Here is an 18,050-nt window from a genome sequence, read left to right on the forward strand (position 1 = left end):
CATTTATTTTTGTCAGCTGCTCACAAATAGTCTTATACAAGTATCTCTTATTATCTTAAATATAATAGGAATAAGTAAAATAAAAGTACAAAGTTTTTGCATTAATTCCTCATGTCTTCCTCAAGTTGAGCATCTCTTTCATGTGAAGCGGCCATGACTCAGTAGGTAGAGCGGAGACTCCTCTAATATCACGGTTGACAATTTAATCCCTGCTTCCTCCTGTCCAGATATTAAAGACTCCTTTGGAATTAAACCCCAGATTGTTCCGGTGGTTCGGCCAGTGCCTTGCATGGTAACTTGCTGCCATCGGTGTGTGAGTAAGAGGGAAATTGCAAACTGATGTGCAAAGCCTAACCTCAGTCCGAGGAGATTTTATAGAACAATTTCATTCAATGTTTGCAAGATAAGATAAGATAATCCTACAGGGGAAATATAAAGGATTTACAGCAGCCTGGGATAAAGAGAGAGAGATAATATTTAACTCTGTTCTGAATGCTGGGGATCTGGCCATAAATTCATGAATTGTGCCCATATGTCTGTGCCCCGTCTGTCTGGTTCCTGGTAGCTTTCTCTCAAAAAAACAAAAAAAAACAGAAAATAAATGATTAAAGTTGGTTCTCTATTTTCTATTCAGCGCTGGTCATTTACCCCTTAAATGAACATTAGCTGAGCATGTGTAGTTCCCAGAGATGCCACAGTATCGTTCACATAGCGATATGTGGGATTCATTATGAATTCCCAGATGGACAGTCATTGAAGCTTAAAGCCAGACAGTAGATTTCTGGTGGTGTTTACATGTTTGATAGACTGTTTATTCTACACGTCATTTTGAGGAAACATCCGAAGAACAAAGATAGATCAAGCAAAGGAAAGATGGTGTCAGATTTACAGTCTCAGAAAGAAATCTTTGTTTTGTTTATTTACTCTTTAAAGCATAAATTCAACTTGTAGTAGTTTAAGGATCACTTTCTAACAACGGAGGGAACTTCCTAAGTCACAACAAACGGTACCAGCAAAAAGATTTTCAAGATACTCTCACTGTATGAAAAATAAAAAGCATACGGGCTGTATTCGGTAAAGTAACAGGCTTTCTGCAGAATCCCTCTCTGCCCACATTCTACCACTCAAGGCTTTGGTGTCATACCTTTGGTGCAACAAAACACCTTGTTCGTGCATTCTGCAGCACACAGTGCCAGACTGAGAGCTCCCTGCAAACGACCTCCCGACCCTTCCTCCAGGTTAATGCTTTCAACAGGGCGACCTGGAACTGCGCAGTAATCTCTCCCTGCCGACGCTGCTGTTCCAGCAGCTCGTGTTTTTAAAAAGCTCCTTGGGGGACTGCGAGTGTGTGCTCTGTTGCTTTAAAAACCATTCATTGTTTCATCCTGCCCTTGCCTTACTTGGCTGTGATTTGTGGAAAGTAGCATCTCCACGGGTAATAAACCTCATGTACAGTTGAATGTTTAAAGAACGTCTTCCAAGAAATACATAAGGAAGTCGAAGGACTAACAGGATATGGGACTTTGGGCATAAAGATGTGCATCTCCCACTCGTGGTACCTGGTGGAGGCTCACCTTCAACTGTATCAAACTGGAAAAAGTCAGATTTTAATAAGGTTTTTTAAATTGGCTTGACTTTAAATCCAAAAGCCAACATCAGTCATCCCGACGGTTGAACTCAACGCGGCCTCAAGGAGCAGAGAAAGCGCTGCAGAAGCCGTTGAATCAAAGCCTCTGGGTCCAGGCGCGGACGTCTCAAACGTGACAACATTATGGCGGCGGGAAAGGGTCTCAACGGGAGTCACGCACATTCTTCTGATCTCTGATGTGGGTTGGCTATTTGCCTCTTCATGTTTAATCCCAGAGGACTTCTCTCGTGTGTGCCTTAAGCTCCCGTTCCCGCCTGCGGGGACACCCCATAGATCGCACAAAAACAGACCGTCCGAGGGTGTTGGAGGTAATTGCTCGCAGTTGTGGTCGGGTTTTGGTGACGGCCCCGAGAAGTTGAGTTTAAGCGCAGCTCCTGTTCAGTATTCACTCCAGGCTTCACACTTGTTTGGATCCGCTCTGGGTCCCCCTGACTCTAAATATCTACGTGACATGTATTAAGGTCCGGAGCAGATTATGGAGGATAATTAGTGGTGAAAAACTGAGCAATCGTCATTTTGTAGGTTGTAGGTTTGTGGGGTATTCTCAAGCTATGCGTTTGTACCCACTTTACTGGAGACAGAAATCCTTGTTATGAGACCTCTCATGTTCGTGATCAAGTTTCCAAACCCCCGGTAACTTCTTAACTTCCCCTCCAGTTTGGGAAGTTTTCATTCCAAATTGATCGGCTGGAATTGTGCCTTTGAAAGGGGTTTTTCTGTTGCTTCGTCTTGCGTGAGGAAAACACTATTTGGGTGGGATTTTTAGTAAATCCTGTTTGAATTACTTTTGCTTGATAATAAAAAGTCTGCAGGAAGCACAACGTAAGTGTCATGCTGATGATTTTATGGTTAAAGGGAAATGGATGAAATGCAGACATTTGTAATGTTTCCAACCATTGAGTATCCATTACTTTCCCCTACTGCAGTAACTCATTTAAAGAACCCTGACCGTTGACATTTACATCCGCCGCACTATGTGGAAATTGTCAGTTACCGGCAGAACGTAATTGGCTTCATTCCTTTACTTTAAAGTGAAACGGGGCCACCAGTCGACATGGTTGAAGTGTCAAAGAAAACAATGAGCTTTTAAGCGTCCTTAATGAAAGCAAGTCTTGATTTCTTTTATTTTTCTAGAGTCTTTTTTTCCTGTGTTTTGTAAGCACCAACTTGATTTGTCTGTTCAGTTGTTGGTCCGTATTAACAAGGAGGTGGGAAAAAAGGAGGGCTGTCATTGCAAACCACGAGGAAGTGTCTGTTGGAGCCATAGACGTGTGTTCATCGGTCTGAAGGACTTCCAGATGGACAATCACTCGCAGGATGGATATCGGATATGGACGTGTGACATGTTTTTATCTCCATGATGACTTTCACAGGCAATTCACAGACACAAATTGGCTGTTTGACCGCTTGTCTGCTCAGGATACTGCACGCGCGGAGAGGTGTACAGGACACCTATTTCCTACAGCACTAATTTCTTCTCCCTAAACCCTCCATTCAATCCTCCCTGCAAGCCGCACTTCTTGGCTTCCGCAATAAGGTTTCAAATCGACCTGTAGTTTTTTAATTATACATGCTACAAGGCAAGGGTTAAGAAAAATGTGCATAAAGTATTGAATTGGAGATCCGTCAGATGACCACAAATGGATAGCTAATGTAAATAAACTGCATTTTTCCATAAAGGAGATCATTATATACTCCAGGACTGGTTCAGCTGCACGGGTATGAGGTAACCTACAAACCCCTCATTTGTGTTCCACTGTTAAAACATCGGTTTGTTTGTGGTCGTGCCACGATGACAGCATGTGTGATGCATAGCTGGTGTCTATAAGAAGATGCTTTGGGTCTGTTAGGAAACTTGCAGCAATTTAGATGTGCAGTTTTTAAACACAGAGCCAATGTGAGATAGTGGAGTTGAAGTAGAAACAAGCATGAAATGGAAATACAAGCACGTCCAAATTGTGGTGCAGTGCTTGAACAAATGTTACTTTCCCCACGACAGAAGAGCACACTGCACAAAGATGGGCCTCTGGAGAGTATTGACCCAGTCGAGCTGAGTTGGTTCTGTGAGAGTTCTCCTCCCTGCAGTGTCACAGTGGACCTCCTTCTTCTTCTCCTTCCACAGTCTCCTCCTACCTCCCCGAGATACAGGCAGCACTTTAACTTGGACTCTGAGTCAATCACAGTGGGAACTGTAACCGTGCCCACCACCAGGTCTCTTTGCTCCGGCAAACATATGGAGTACTTCTGCTTCCTGCTGCTCTGGATCTGCAGCCAGATGATAGGTGAGTGAAAAGAGTGTGTGTGTGTGTGTGTCTTATTGTTATTGTAACAGTGTGCTCACTGAATGCATCCCTTATGCGTCTGTGTTGTGCTGGTGTGGGAATCCGACCTTCTGTCCCTCTTTGCAGTATAATAATGTCTCTCTAATTGTTGGTTATACTTTGACATGTTCCAACAGTAACTGGAAACTTTGAGACTGTTGCTTTTTAAAGGGTTTTTATGTGCACATATATTTCTGCTCTCGAAGGAACAGTAATATCCGAATACCTTCTGTGAGCCTGTGTGTATGACATCATAACCTGGCATCTTGACCCCGGGGTCACGGTAGGAGACAGGAAGGGCAGAGCTCAGTGGCTTTACTGAAGGGTATTCGGCCCCCTCAGGTCCACATCTCTCAAATGAAAGTGGATGCTGCCTTTGAAGTTTCCAGCAACTGCAGCGTTGTTGGTGCTCAGACAATACCAGTGACACGTTAAAAAATAAAAGGGAGACAAATCGTTAATAAAAGGCACCTAAAAGTATTTTTTCACACCTCGTCAAACCAGCTGCAGCCATTTATTTGCTGTAATACCTTGAGAAACTGAAGTAGAGAGCTCTGTATGGTTTATCTCAGCTTACTGCGGACTGTGACCACAGTTTTTTAAACACACTGTTTGCCGGCCAACATTTCCATAGAGTGGTGTGCATGTTGTAGCTGTGGGGTTGCCTCTGCATCGAAGCATTATTCACCACATCTCTGCAATGCTGCTTCATCCTAAAGGTCAGAACGAAAGGGCCACGAGTCTAGAATTTGTCAAAGAAGAACAAACTAATTAATCGTTCTAAATCTCAACTGTAAATATTTGGTTTTGATTTGGGAATTCGCTGGAAACAAGTTTTGGACCGACGCCCCAGTGACCTCGTAGCAGGAGTCAGTAGAGAAAGACTTGATGCTCGCTGTGGTGGGAGATGTTTTGGCAGCCAGCGAAGAAGGAGGCTGCATTTTTGTCTTCTGTTTGTGGAATCCTTGAACCTATGGGTGAATGATCCAATGCAGGTCATTTTGAGATCTCTCAAGAAACTAGTGTTTGACGTAAAGATGCAGCATTTTTTCCCTCTCTCTGGCATCCCGAATATGTCCTATCAGCGCTAAGAGTTCATTTTCCACGTGAACTCATTTTAATGGCCCTTCACGGTGGTCACTCCATTACGGGATGATGAAGCCGCGGTGAAGAGTGTGCAGCATGGATTCCATATTGACGCAGAAAGTGAAGAGCGCACCGAAAATGACAAATGCTCATCAATTTTCTGACATGCTAAAAAAAAACGAGGCTTTGCACTTCATTTTCATGGTCAAACTTCTAATTGCATGGTGGCAATTACACATCGGTCAGGAGGCTGTATGACCCGCGCTCAACTCTGTTCCACCACTGAGTCAACTGGAGCTTGTTTGCTGAAAAGTCCTCGGAAATTGAGTAGACACCTTGTTGGAAGTTTCCCTATACGCTCACACATTTAGGTGCTTTTTAATCGCATGATCAAATGTATGTGTTATTCACGAAATCGTAGCAAGCTAGAGTTTCATGTTAGGACGATGTTACGTCCTAACGTGTTTACAATAACCCTTGATTGATTAGTGCGAGGGAAGGATTGCTCAGTAAGTCGCATTGTTATCAGATTGGTAATGAGGGAATCTTTTTCCAACCCTCTCGACCTCGTCCCTACGCAGACTTTGTGGCACAATAATAACGTCATCCAGCCTCCTGCTTCATTCCTTCAATCATTCCGTCCCCCGTTAGAGGGCTTCACCGCTTAGACATAAATCTGAGTTGTTTTGGAGCATTTGGTTTGTCTTGGAAGACCAAAGAAGAAGTCTGTTGCTGCTTTGAATGTGGTCCTCGCCGGTAGTGAGACTGAACCACAGTGTAAATGTGCACAACACAAAACAACTGGCCAAAATACCTCTTAAAAAGTCTTGAGTTTGATGGGTTTTTCTTTTATGTGTTTCTCTGAAAACACTCTGAAAAAGATTGATCAGTTTGTCAAACTCTAGACTTAATCTTTGTGGGAAGTGTTCTGAATTATTTTACTAGACACGTGTAGTTGAATGGCAATTTTTGGTTTGTTGGCTCAAAGGGTCAACAGATTGTTAACCAGTGCCTGCAGTTGGCTGCTGGGTATTGGGAACATCTGGATTTATACCCCGTGCATCGCGGGGTATTTGCGTTGGCGTTGTGGCGAATGTGATACGAGGGGCCAAAATCCTGGTTGTCAGGCGCTAAATATCTTTCCAGAGGAAATCATTGTAATGGAAACCCAAAATGGATCACTAGAAGAACAGTGCCCTCCGTTGCCTTTGAGATGGATTCACTCCAATGCAGTGATGCGGTGTTTGATTCCAACTTCCGTCTGCACCGCGGTTGTCCGATAGGAGGACGTCCACCGGTCTGTGGCGGAGCCCCTGCAGCTTGGTGTTGGGCCAAAGGCAGACGCGGACTAATACGGGTCGCACCGCAGCCACCGGGCCTGGGGTTTGTTTGTGTAGGCGTGAAAGCCGGTTACGGATGAAACCCAGCGAGACTCTGTGTGACCTTTTGCGCTGGAAGCCGCCGATGTTGCTGTGAATATAAAGTTCCTCCGCCACACCAGAAGCCCGAAATGGAGAGCGGATCACCTCCGTTCTCAAGCTTTCGCCCCGACGCTTTCCAACAAGCATTTTCTCCTTTCTTGGTCAGACTTCAGTCTCTCTGTGATTTCATTTTGGGACATTTATTTAAAAAGCTTAAAAGTCATCCAAGCATTGATTTTGGTACCATCTTTAGACTTCGAAATGATGCGAAATGACTTACGCTGCAACACACTGTCAGGAGTCACCTACTGATTTGTATTTATTTTCACACACAAACAATCTTTTCCCAGCCACCCCTTGTATGTTTTTTTTCTGTAAACCCGAAAGTTCAGGAGGATGTTTGGGGTCTGGATCAAACACCAGCTGAACATGTGAGCCCTTCATACAACAGGAAATGAGCAATGTGGAGAATGTGTCAATATTTACACGAGTGCATGGCAGTGATGAAGCAGAACAAATAGTCCAATCAAGGTGTGATATACTGCAGAAATGAATGACCCACATTCAGAATTGTGTTTTAAAACTGTCTCACAGAGAGTGAAGAAGAACGGTGGAAGTAGATATTTGGTTTAAAGTAGAAAAGTTTACATTTCTCTTGGAGGAATAGAGCTGCTCGACCCATAGCTACCGGGTGTGAGTCATCACGGGGACTGAAGAGGGGAACCACCCTGTTTTTGGTGGACAGTTGTATAGTTGAGAGCAAAATGAAGGCCGAGTTTGAGGACCAGTGTGGTCCAAGCAGGTGCACCCTAAGAAATGGTCCCATTTTAAACAACCCGGTCCATCTGATGCAAATTCATCTCGGCTGGCACACTGTTTCTACAAGTTTACGATGTTTCTCCCTTATTGAAAAAGACCCACAAAATGTAGATTGAATGAAAAAAAGATTCTTGGGAAGCAAGCAGGCCTCTTAAGAAGCCTCCAAAGCTAAATCTCCCTCGGCGTTGCATGGAGCCAAACCACAATCTGTTACACAACAAGCTTTTGTTCTTGACACACTGTCAATGAACTAACAAGAAAAGCAACCACACAACTTCATCCATCAGTGTGTGGGTCTGTTTTAATTTAGATTTCATTAGAAAGCTCTTCTGAGGTGTGTTAAAAGCAGCAGCTCGCTTAATGGCAGACTGGTGCACATTGTGACGTCTGAGAAGACAGCGAGTCCTTCACTTCGTCTATGATGTAATGTGAGTAACGTGGCTTCCTCCGTTTATCTTGGCAATAAAGATGAGTAAAACTGGGAATACAAGTGAAAACAGATGCTTTACTCACAATTAACGGGCGACTGGCTAACACAGCAAAAATTCTACACTAATTATATTAAGAGACTCAAACTGTTTCGTCTCCATAAATGTCAGTAATAGCTGGATTATCTTTATTAATGTTTGTTTTTATGTAGCATTCTATCCCTGCAAACCGCATACTTGTGGCCCATTAGGTGCGTTAATAACCGGCAATGAAAAAAAAGAATGAAGATGTTCTCTTTTGAATGACATGGAGAGAACCACCATCTTGAATTTGACCTCAGCCGTCCTTTTGTCGAGGGCTCATTTGACTTTTTACACGTTTTCCATCTCGGTTGAGCATTCCTTCACCTTGCCGTGTCACGTTTGACTGAGTTCTCTCACAACTTTTTTACTCGACGTGACCCCCGGAGCCTCTTGAGACGGAGAGCGGGGTCGTTTTTCCCTCGTGGGGGGGGCGAGGGATTGAATAAAGCCCAGCGCTGTGCAGACCAGACGTTGGTGGAGTTTCAAAGAGGAGGCCTGTGTGCCGCTTAAACTGAGAGAGTTGCTCAACTTTCCTATATATATATATATATATATGGGGGTTTAGAGTATCAGTGAGCCCTTGTGTAAAGGTTAACGTGATCCTCGACCACACAGTAGCCGACGCGTCAAATGGGGCAACGCTGGTCAACGCGTACACCCGTCATACGTCTGGCAACTGGTGAGACAAATCAGCAAGGGGGATTAAGTAGGAGACGGATGAAGAGGGGGAGACGGATCGAAAGAAGGAAGTCGGAGTGGTAGACGGTTACGTCTTTTTCCGTTCCTCCTGCGCCAAAGTGCAAACCTCATCACCTCCGAGTCCTCCTCCTTTTGATGGAAACGTAAAACCCAATAACACCCTCACACGCGGTTAATGAGCCGTGCTGGGTGACTTGGTGACATGCAACATCTGAAAAGAAAATACCTTCTGAGAATGGTGTTCTAATTGAAAACAGACTGTTCGCTGCTCTTTTGGTGCCACCTGGTAAGCTGTCAAAAGATGTGAGAGAAATTGAAGCACTTGATCTGGAAAACAGATTGGCTTTGATGAAGTCCAACAGCAGCTTTAACTTTTTACACTCACTGCAATTACCAATCTTATTGTTGCCTCTGACAGTGAGTTGACCTACCTGGTTCCCAGGCAGTGAAGTGGTGGGCGTGGCTTAGCGAAAAGGCCCGTTTTATTTTCAAGATTTTTTTGAAAGCCTCGTCAGCAGCTTCACCTCTGAAGCGGAAATCTCGTTTTTTTAAATCTTTCTTGCAAGAGATTCAGGCCTATGATGAGTTTTATGTTAAAAAAAAAAAACTTCTTCTGGCAGGAAAACCTTGGGGCCACGTTGAAGCTACGCAAATCCCTGTGGATCTGCAGATAGCGTATCCGATAGAAGGATGTCAAAGACGGCTCAACTGCTCTGCAACACCTGTCAGATTAGTATTGGTTACCTTGATGAGGAAAGTCTATGTTTAGACCGGGGACACGAGAGACAGGGTAAAGATTATTTTAATGATGACTGAGCCCTTTGTTACGCTTTGGCCAGATGTTGAGGTCTAATCAGTGTTAATGTAAATGGTTTTTTTTTTTCCATTGCAGACATGAAGCTGAACTACCACCAAGGGGCACTTAATACCTCATGTTTTGTGTAGATTAAACTAATGCCATAGAGCTGGGTCATTGAAGGCATCCCCTGATGAAAAATGTCTTTTGTTTATTTCAAGGCTTCCATGACTGCTTCAATATCGACACAAAGAACTTCCGGATCATCAAAGGCCCGAAACAAGCCCAGTTTGGATACACTGTTCAGCAGCACATTGCTGCTGGAGGAGAGAAGTGGTGAGTGGCTGATATGATTTACACCCTCATTGATGTTTACCAGTACGACGGAAACTTTGACCTGGTTTATTTACTTATCCATTGATGGACCCATTGATTTTTGCTGCTGTATTAATGTTGTAGATTCAATCATTTATCAATTATTACACAGATATGTATAATTAGGATGCATATTTTCAGCCTCTATAAAACAGCAAGTTTTGGTGATTTACGGCTAAGATTAAGAGATAAAGCCCGTTACGATTGTAAAACAGGAGAGACAAGACGTTAGTGCCAACTCACTGTCACTGACTTGGCGGTGAAACCCTTTTTTTTTTCCCCAGAAAAGACAGTGTACCTCCTGTGATGTGTGCAAAAGTTTCCTCCTATTATTCCGTGCTTGCAGAACAAACTATACACTGAAGTGGATGCCTCTCATTCATCATGTTACCTCATAGCACAAACTGACTCCCGAGGCACACTATCATTAGGCCGATTGGCACCGGGTCGCGGCCAGAATTAGTCTCTGGTAGCAAACATTTAGCTAGTGCTATGCCAAATCCAGCTGCGCTCCTGTGTGTATGTGTAAATCATTAGTTTGGTTTGTATATACATATTTATAGGTCTGTTTTTCTCTCTCTGATGGCTTCCAGACTGCCTTTCTCAGAAAAAAATTATAGCCTTGGCCATTTGTTAAGACTTCCTGACAAGCAAATAATGACTAGTTTCATCATGTCTTAGGAGGCTTAGATGCACAATGCACGGTGAACATGTTTCACATCCTGTTTCCTTCCAACGATCAACTCAGTTTTAACCATAAACGTATTACCAAAAAAATAACCAAAGGTTTCCCGAAACAAAATGCACATTTCTCAAACGTGCACGTGGTGTCTTTTTTATTATCCACAAACCGGGTGACAAAAAACAACAATTAATTGATACTGATGCCTGTGTAGCCGCATTGTGAAGCAGTTTATTGCTTTGTATGGGGCCAAACAGGGATTACAAAAAAGAATTTGATAATATCTTGTTTTTAGAAGCGTACATCTCATGTAGGAACCACACACAGCACGGTACAACGCGGCCGAGGCAGCGACAAACTTGGAGAGTGAAGTGACAAACTAGCCAGAGCTGCCAGCTAGCAGATGTCTTTGAGCTGTCTTCCTTTGCACATGTCAGCAGGAGGCTGGATTACGCCGTTAAATCCACTTTCCACTTTAGCATTCAGAGCAAACGTCAGAGCCGCCCACAGCAACCAGAAAAAAAAAAAGAAAAAAAAAAGGTCTGATCATGGTGGGTTTTTCGTGGAATCTAGGTCACCAGAGACGCTGCTGAGGACGAGTGGAGAACAGGGGAAGAGTTACAGGAGCATTAATGAGGCTACAGGGAGTGCTCATACTCTGCTCATACTCCCTGTCTTTATTCATAGGCAATGTATTTCAAGTGTGGAAGATCACAAATATGGTGGGAGGTCTTCTAATCGCTCCTTTCTATGAAATCACTGTTTCAAAGTGAAGTTTCACAAAGACAGTTTAGTCTGAGCAGCAGTGTGCGTAGGTGTGGATATTTGACCACACGGCTGCATGTACCAAGTCAAGCTTTGCAGTATATTTGTGTGTGTGTGTGTGTGTGTGTGCGTGTTTGTGCATATGTGCGTGTGTGATGCATAATCTGACGGTTCTCATCTGGACTCAGGAATGTTGCCCGGTCTGACTGAGATGTGAAAACACGAGTGTTAAAAGGATCATTAAACTGATCCAAGAATAATATTGTCTTAAATTTTGACATTTTTTTTCAAATAGTATTTGCTGGAGATATTTTGTAGCAAACAAACCATATAAATAATGCTCTTTCACATGAGGTTACATCAGTAAATCTGAATTAGCAAATGTCCGGACTTCAGGGTGGCTTTTTTGCTCTTTCTCTGGATTTTTATGGCCTGATATTTGTATTCATTCTATTTGCCAATGCTTATTTATTTAAGTGACACACTCATGAGGAATAGCATTGGACAGTCTGCACTGTCCTTGGACACTTCTGCTCTTCTACTTTCTAACTACTTTCTCGTCAAGTAGTTCCACATCACCTGAGCTTTGACAGATCATTTGAATTCACACTGATGTTGCCTCTGAGCATCCGTGTTAGACTGCAGTGATGTCAAATTTTCCAGTCTGGCTTCTCAAAACCCTCAGTTTTGTGTTTGTGTAGGAACAGGATCTGTGTGACTGGAAAGAAAAGAATGTAATACCCGAAGGGAGAGAAGACCTGAGATCAATTTAAAAGGGTTTCTTTGAGGACCTAATTAAGGAAATAGTGTTAGTTAATTCCAGTTTTAAATTCCAAATGAGGTGTTGTGTAGAAGCATCATTTGCAACCTCTTATTCCAGCCGCGTGGTGTTTGAGTGAGCAGCGATAAACTGACCGTTTCAATAATGCATCCAGAAGCTGAGTCATCTTCGTCAGGTCTGTGAACAGTTTGCGTCCATCACGGCTTGCGGAGCTACCGGGCTGAGCAAAGGTCACAATGTCAAGAATGTGTCATTTCCTCACGTGTCTACTGAGCGTCACGGGGCTCTAAGCGCTCCGCCACAGCGGACCCTCTTTGGGGAGCAGACAAGAGGCCTCCTCACCTCCGGAGCTTGGGTGTTTAAACCTGATGGGAGACGCAGACCTGCATACTTGAGCCGTGCACCACAGAAGCCCCCCCCCCCCCCCCCCTCCCTCCTTTTCCATTTCCACTGTTTATTTTTCTACAGTCTTAGCAGGTATCCTCAATGGAGACCTGACCTTTAGTCTTTAGCTCAGCTTCGAGTCGCACACCACAAAGAACGGCGGGGAGTCCGTGAAGTCTGTCAGCTCCCTCCTTAAATAGTGTTTCCTTTATGTGGCCTTTCCTTATGTGGCGTGTTTGCAGAGGTGCTACTGAGCTTGGTAGGAAAACAAAATTCAATCTGTTGAAAACAAAATTCAATCTGTTGAATTTTGTTTTAGACTCAACATCCGAGGTCATGTGTCCACGTCAGTGGGTTTAAAATGATTTACATGGTTAAAGTAAATCTTTGCTTTATTCACTGAATGTAGCACAGATACGACTTTATTCACCGAGGTTGAATCAGGCACAACATGATCAAAATTACAATTTTAACAGACTTTTAGGGGGTAACATTTACTACATTAACCATCTTAGCTATATATATATATATATATATATATATATATATATATATATATCCATATATACACGCTTTACTTAAATTGCGCTTTCAAAGCTCAGTTCTCAGTACTGTGTGTTTATTACTGAATAAGTGAAAACTTTGACGAGCTGGCGATGCTTTCAGGAAGGTGAAGACCTGAGTCAGCAGGGCTGATCCCGTGGGGGACCACAATAGTCCGTTTAAATGTCATCAGCATCCAATCCATCTTAAAAACATTTAGATATTTCAGTCAGGAGGAAAGTGATCGACCAACGGGGTAGAACATACACCGCGTTAACCCAAACAGATGGAATGTGACGAGCACATCGCTGACGTCGGAGCGGCTGGCTCGTGTTCGGGGGGAGGGGGGCAGGGGATGTGGTCTGACAGCGTATGCGTCTCTTCCTTCCAAATATGAGAAACATTACCGCATTAATGACAGCCTGTGCTCGGGGGGAGGATGGCGCTTTCTCAAAACCCCCCAAAAATCCGTTATTATTTCTATTCGGGTGTCGTTGGCGTTCCTGCGCTGGGCCGCAACGAGGAACATGATGGATGGCACGGCCTCTGGTGAAATTCAGGAGGTCCGGAGGCAGGCGTCCAAGTCCGGGGGCCAAACAATGGTCCCGTTTCATCAGGGCAGGCTGAATCCCGACCTGACCCCGCGCCGCAGTCTCCCCCACCCCCCCCCCCCCCCCCTCCCCTGCCAACAGACAGCAATAACCGAGGTCGTAATAGTGATATTAATAGCTATGAAAACATGATCGCCGTTGGGGCCACTGTGGTCAAAAGTGACTTCCAGAGTCTGTGAGACTTTCTAAAAAGGTTTTCAGGTGCAACAACATTGAAGCTTAAGTCCATACGAGCCGCGCTTGCCCCCCCCCTGTAAAATGTCAGATCCCTTTCTGCGTATTGCCCCCTGATATACTGCACGCCGCTGAGGCGGATGCCTCGATAGGACGAAACGCAAACACAGAGCGCGCCAAGCGACATCAAAACGCAAGCGTTCATTCGTGACCCTGAAAACGGGAGTTAGAACCAAACAGTCTCACCACCAGGTTCCTGCTTTGGATCTGCAGCTGTATCGTTTCACACAAGCCTGCTCAGCCGAAAAATTGGCCCAGTTATTTTGTACTTTCTTTGCGTCACTACAGCTACGACTTTATTAAACCCCGCAAGGCCCACGTTGGTCTGGAGCTGAATCGCATGCAGCAGCCATGTAACGTTTTACACTAATTGCTGGGTTTTAGCTTTCGTAGAACGAGCTTATGAAACCATTTGTCATTTGAGCTGAATCACTTCAAAGTTCTGTGTTCGGTGCAAAATGTAAATGCCATTGAGGCTGTTCTCGTGAGGCTCAGTCGCAGACGGACAGAGAACATTTTTGAAGGCGTCAGTGTCGTTGAGAAACTACTGGTTGGCTGTCAGCTCTGATCTGCTTTGGTCGCTCTGAGCTCATCGGTCGGATGGTGGTTGCAAGAATGTCTGATTATTTACGGCACCTTTGACTTGCTCTGGATTCATGGACCTGGGGTTGCTTGTGTTACTAATGTGATTATATAAGGAGACTTTCTGAGTCTACAGCTTTTTGTTAGCATTTACTGTTCAGGGGAGTTTGGAGATCAACCCCCAAAATCCTTAAATTAAGGATTTATTAGTCTTTAAATGTTAAACTTTGACCTAGTATTCTGTGCAGGAGGTTGCTTTTGCTATTAAGTGGTGTCAAGTGTCTTTCCTGTGGGGGGGTCACTAAACGGAAAGTTGCACTTTTGCCCGCTGCCTTCCTTTCCATTTTCAATTGGCTGCTGACGAGGGGTTTGAATTCCTATTTGAATTCCTATTTGACCAACTGTATTCATTGAAGCTTTTACAGGAGTACGATTAGTTTACGACTTGGCTGGAATGCTTGAATCCATCAAGTTTAGAAACACTGAAACCGTATAACAATAAAATAACAAAAAGTAGCCATAAACACTATGAAATGCAAGATTAGGATTCTGTTATTATTAAAAGCATTATAAGCACTATTTAGATGTTACATTAAAAAATAGAGCTAGAGATAATCTGTTATTATTCCTGTTCTCTCTTTAACTGTAACAGCAATTACTTTAGCATGTAGTTATGGCTTAGGACAACAGGTTTAATAATGTATATGGTTTCTAGTGTAATATAGAAAAGTCCTGAGAGAGAGCATGCTGTGTTATATGTGTTAGCATATCTTAAAACCTGAGGCCTTTAATCATTGAGCGTTGTAAGGCATTTACTTCGTGACACACATGCATCACCTGGCGTGAAACCCCTTCTGGAGATCGTCAGCGGCGACCAAGCGGATGAAAACGGAGAGTTGTTATCTCTGACGACCATGGGAATTCTGGCCCGCTTGAAGGCTTTCATGCTCTCTATTAATCCTGGAGTAAACACGGCAGATGACTTTACAATCGCATCGAGTCACGTAAAAACCTTTTTAGTGGCATTCATAAGACCCCGCTGACCCCGCACGGGAAAACCCGCCGCGCGGGGCCGACGCCTCACAGGCAGTGGGTCATGTGAAAAGAATGTCCAACACGCCGCTTTCTGAGTAGGTCGATGGCCTTCCTCATAACATTCTAATGCAAAAATCTTTTTTTTTCTCACACGGATGTTCAAAGGAGATGTGGTATCCTCCTGAGGACCTGACATGTGGGAGATGACTGGCTGAGACGGCAACTTTTGGCGAATAAAAAGCTGCTGCTGGACATGAATAAACATGCTCACTTAACCTCTGTGGATAAATAAAGCCACTGTGATTTCTCCCTTCAGAGGAGATGAGAGGAGGACTTAAAAAGTTAACGTTTAACAGACGATAACCTTTTGAAAATGCATACTTATGTGTCATTTGAAAATGCATATTTATGTGTCACACAGTATGTAACATATGTAAATACATATGTTCAGTGACACTTACTGTGGAAATGTGTTTCGTTGCAGGTTATTGGTGGGAGCTCCGTATGAAATGAATGGCAACCACCAAACGGGGGATATTTACAAATGTTCACTGAGCCGACGGACCAACGGCAACGGTTGTTCCAAGCTCAACTTGGGTATGCTATCACCAATAAACATGCATGTGTCTGCAAATGCAAGTGTTTATATGCACACTTTTCTGCTTTCGCGGTGGCATGTGCCAGGCAGAAGGGTGGGTGCCATACCAATCGTTCCACCTTTTACAGACATTTCCACATCACACAGCTCACCCGCATGCTTCTTCGTACCGGTTGCACATGTGTCGGGCCGGTTGGAACGGGCGCAAATAACAAGCCAGATGGCGGCCCCTTCTGTTTGGTCTGATAGTGCATGGTCTTTTATGTACATGTGATCCGTGCACCCGAGATCCTCTCAGTGAGTTTCCTTTTCCCCTCAAGGAAGGATAACTCTGACCAACGTGTCAGAGCGAAAGGACAAGATGAGGCTGGGAATGACGCTCACTTCCAACCCCAAAGACAACAGCTTTGTGGTGAGTTTAAAGCTGACGTAAAACATCAGAAGGTGTGTCTTTCGATCACGCCGTCGTCATACTGTCCCTACAGAGAGCATGATGTATGAACGCTTTCCTCAATGTTCCAGGCGTGTGGGCCCTTATGGTCCTACGAGTGCGGCAGCTCCTACTACAGCACTGGCATATGCTCCAGAGTCAACGCAAGCTTCAAGTTCTCCAGGACCATTGCGCCCGCCTTTCAGAGTGAGCCCCCCCCCCCCCCAAAGTATTCCTCCCGTTTGAAATGTTGACGAACATTTGCGGATGTTTTCTCGGCGTGTGTGTGCTCTCGTGATGGCGTCTTCAAATGCGTTTCAGAGTGTGAGACCTACATGGACATAGTGATCGTTCTGGACGGCTCAAACTCCATCTACCCCTGGTACGAGGTGCAGGCCTTTCTCATCAACATCCTTCAGAAGTTCTATGTTGGACCAGGTCAAATACAGGTGTGTGTGTGTGTGAGAGCGGGACAGAGGGACACTGAAGGTGTAGACTGAGCGCTCGTTAACTGTTTTTTTCGTCGGGACAGGTTGGAGTCGTTCAGTACGGCGAGAAGGTGGTGCATGAATTCAAACTGAGCGACTACAAGTCTGTGGAGGAAGTGGTGAAAAGGGCGCAAAGCATCAACCAACGAGGTGGGGAGGAGACCAACACGGCTCTGGGCATCAACGTGGCGCGGTACAGCAGCTCCCGTCGCACGACTACCGAGCCTCGCCACTCGTCTTCATTCTGTGATTTGCTTTTATTTATTTTTTACATTTTTTTTTAACTGAGCGCATCCGACGCCTTCTCGCAGCTCGCAGGCTTTCACGCGGGGGGGTCGCCGCGGCGCCAAGAAGGTGATGATCGTGATAACCGACGGGGAGTCGCACGACAGCGCCGATCTCAAGCAAGCCATCGAGGACAGCGAGGCGGACGGCATCACCCGTTACGCCATCGCCGTGAGTTGGGGGGTCGTTTGTTTTCCCATCGCCAAAGAGCGCCGTCGTCATCATCCTGTTTTTTTTTGGGGGGGGGGGGGCCCAGTTCAGCTTCCTCGTGCACCTACTGAAATGCTGCTCGAACTCGTCCCCGCAGGTCCTCGGCTACTACAACCGTCGAGGAATCAACCCCGAGGCTTTCCTCAAGGAGATCAAGGACATCGCCAGCGACCCGGACGACAAGCACTTCTTCAACGTGACGGATGAGTCGGCCCTGAAGGATATCGTGGACGCACTCGGAGAACGCATCTTCAGCTTGGAAGGTTTTGCGAAGAAATCATTAGAGCTAAATTGTGTTCATTGGGGAGACAGTTTCTTAGTTTTCAGCCTTACAGTTTACAAACAAAGATTTACATTAAAATGAAGCAGAACATTACTTTGCTTTTTATTTATCTAGGATGTGATGTTTCTCTGTGGACTGATACCGATTAACATCAAGTAGCTTAGATAATCCTTAAATAAAGTGAGCGACCCATAATGCCTTTGTCAATTTGACAGAAACAGGCTGTGAACAATTCAGATTTTAAAGTCATCTATCAAGCAAAAATTGGTTGTTCCAAGCTTATAAAATTAAAAGATTTTCTGCTTTTCTATTTTGTAGCTTTTTTAATTGATTCAACTGTATCTGGGCTATAAAAAATCCTGTTTTTCTTTTTTAATGATGTATCTTTAATTGTTTCTAAATAGATGTCATGAAGAGATGAATCATGTGGTTATTATTATTATTATTGCTGTGGAAATGCTC

General features: G+C 44.4%; 1 protein-coding gene across 1 annotated transcript in view; it reads left to right on the forward strand.

Annotated features, from left to right (window-relative positions):
- The first annotated feature begins 3,774 nt into the window (after window positions 1–3,774).
- itga11a (integrin, alpha 11a) overlaps window positions 3,775–18,050 on the forward strand; it is a 30,984-nt gene continuing 16,708 nt past the window's right edge. Inside the window, exons 1-9 of the mRNA XM_037455770.2 lie at window positions 3,775–3,930; window positions 9,524–9,638; window positions 15,779–15,891; window positions 16,213–16,304; window positions 16,415–16,529; window positions 16,644–16,771; window positions 16,855–17,003; window positions 17,122–17,266; window positions 17,403–17,568. Of these exons, the coding sequence (XP_037311667.2) occupies window positions 3,882–3,930; window positions 9,524–9,638; window positions 15,779–15,891; window positions 16,213–16,304; window positions 16,415–16,529; window positions 16,644–16,771; window positions 16,855–17,003; window positions 17,122–17,266; window positions 17,403–17,568 (1,072 nt within the window). The 5' untranslated portion in view covers window positions 3,775–3,881. The remainder of the gene's footprint in view (window positions 3,931–9,523; window positions 9,639–15,778; window positions 15,892–16,212; window positions 16,305–16,414; window positions 16,530–16,643; window positions 16,772–16,854; window positions 17,004–17,121; window positions 17,267–17,402; window positions 17,569–18,050) is intronic.

This window comes from Pungitius pungitius, chromosome 4, assembly GCF_949316345.1.
Source record: "Pungitius pungitius chromosome 4, fPunPun2.1, whole genome shotgun sequence".
Lineage (NCBI taxonomy): Eukaryota > Metazoa > Chordata > Actinopteri > Perciformes > Gasterosteidae > Pungitius > Pungitius pungitius.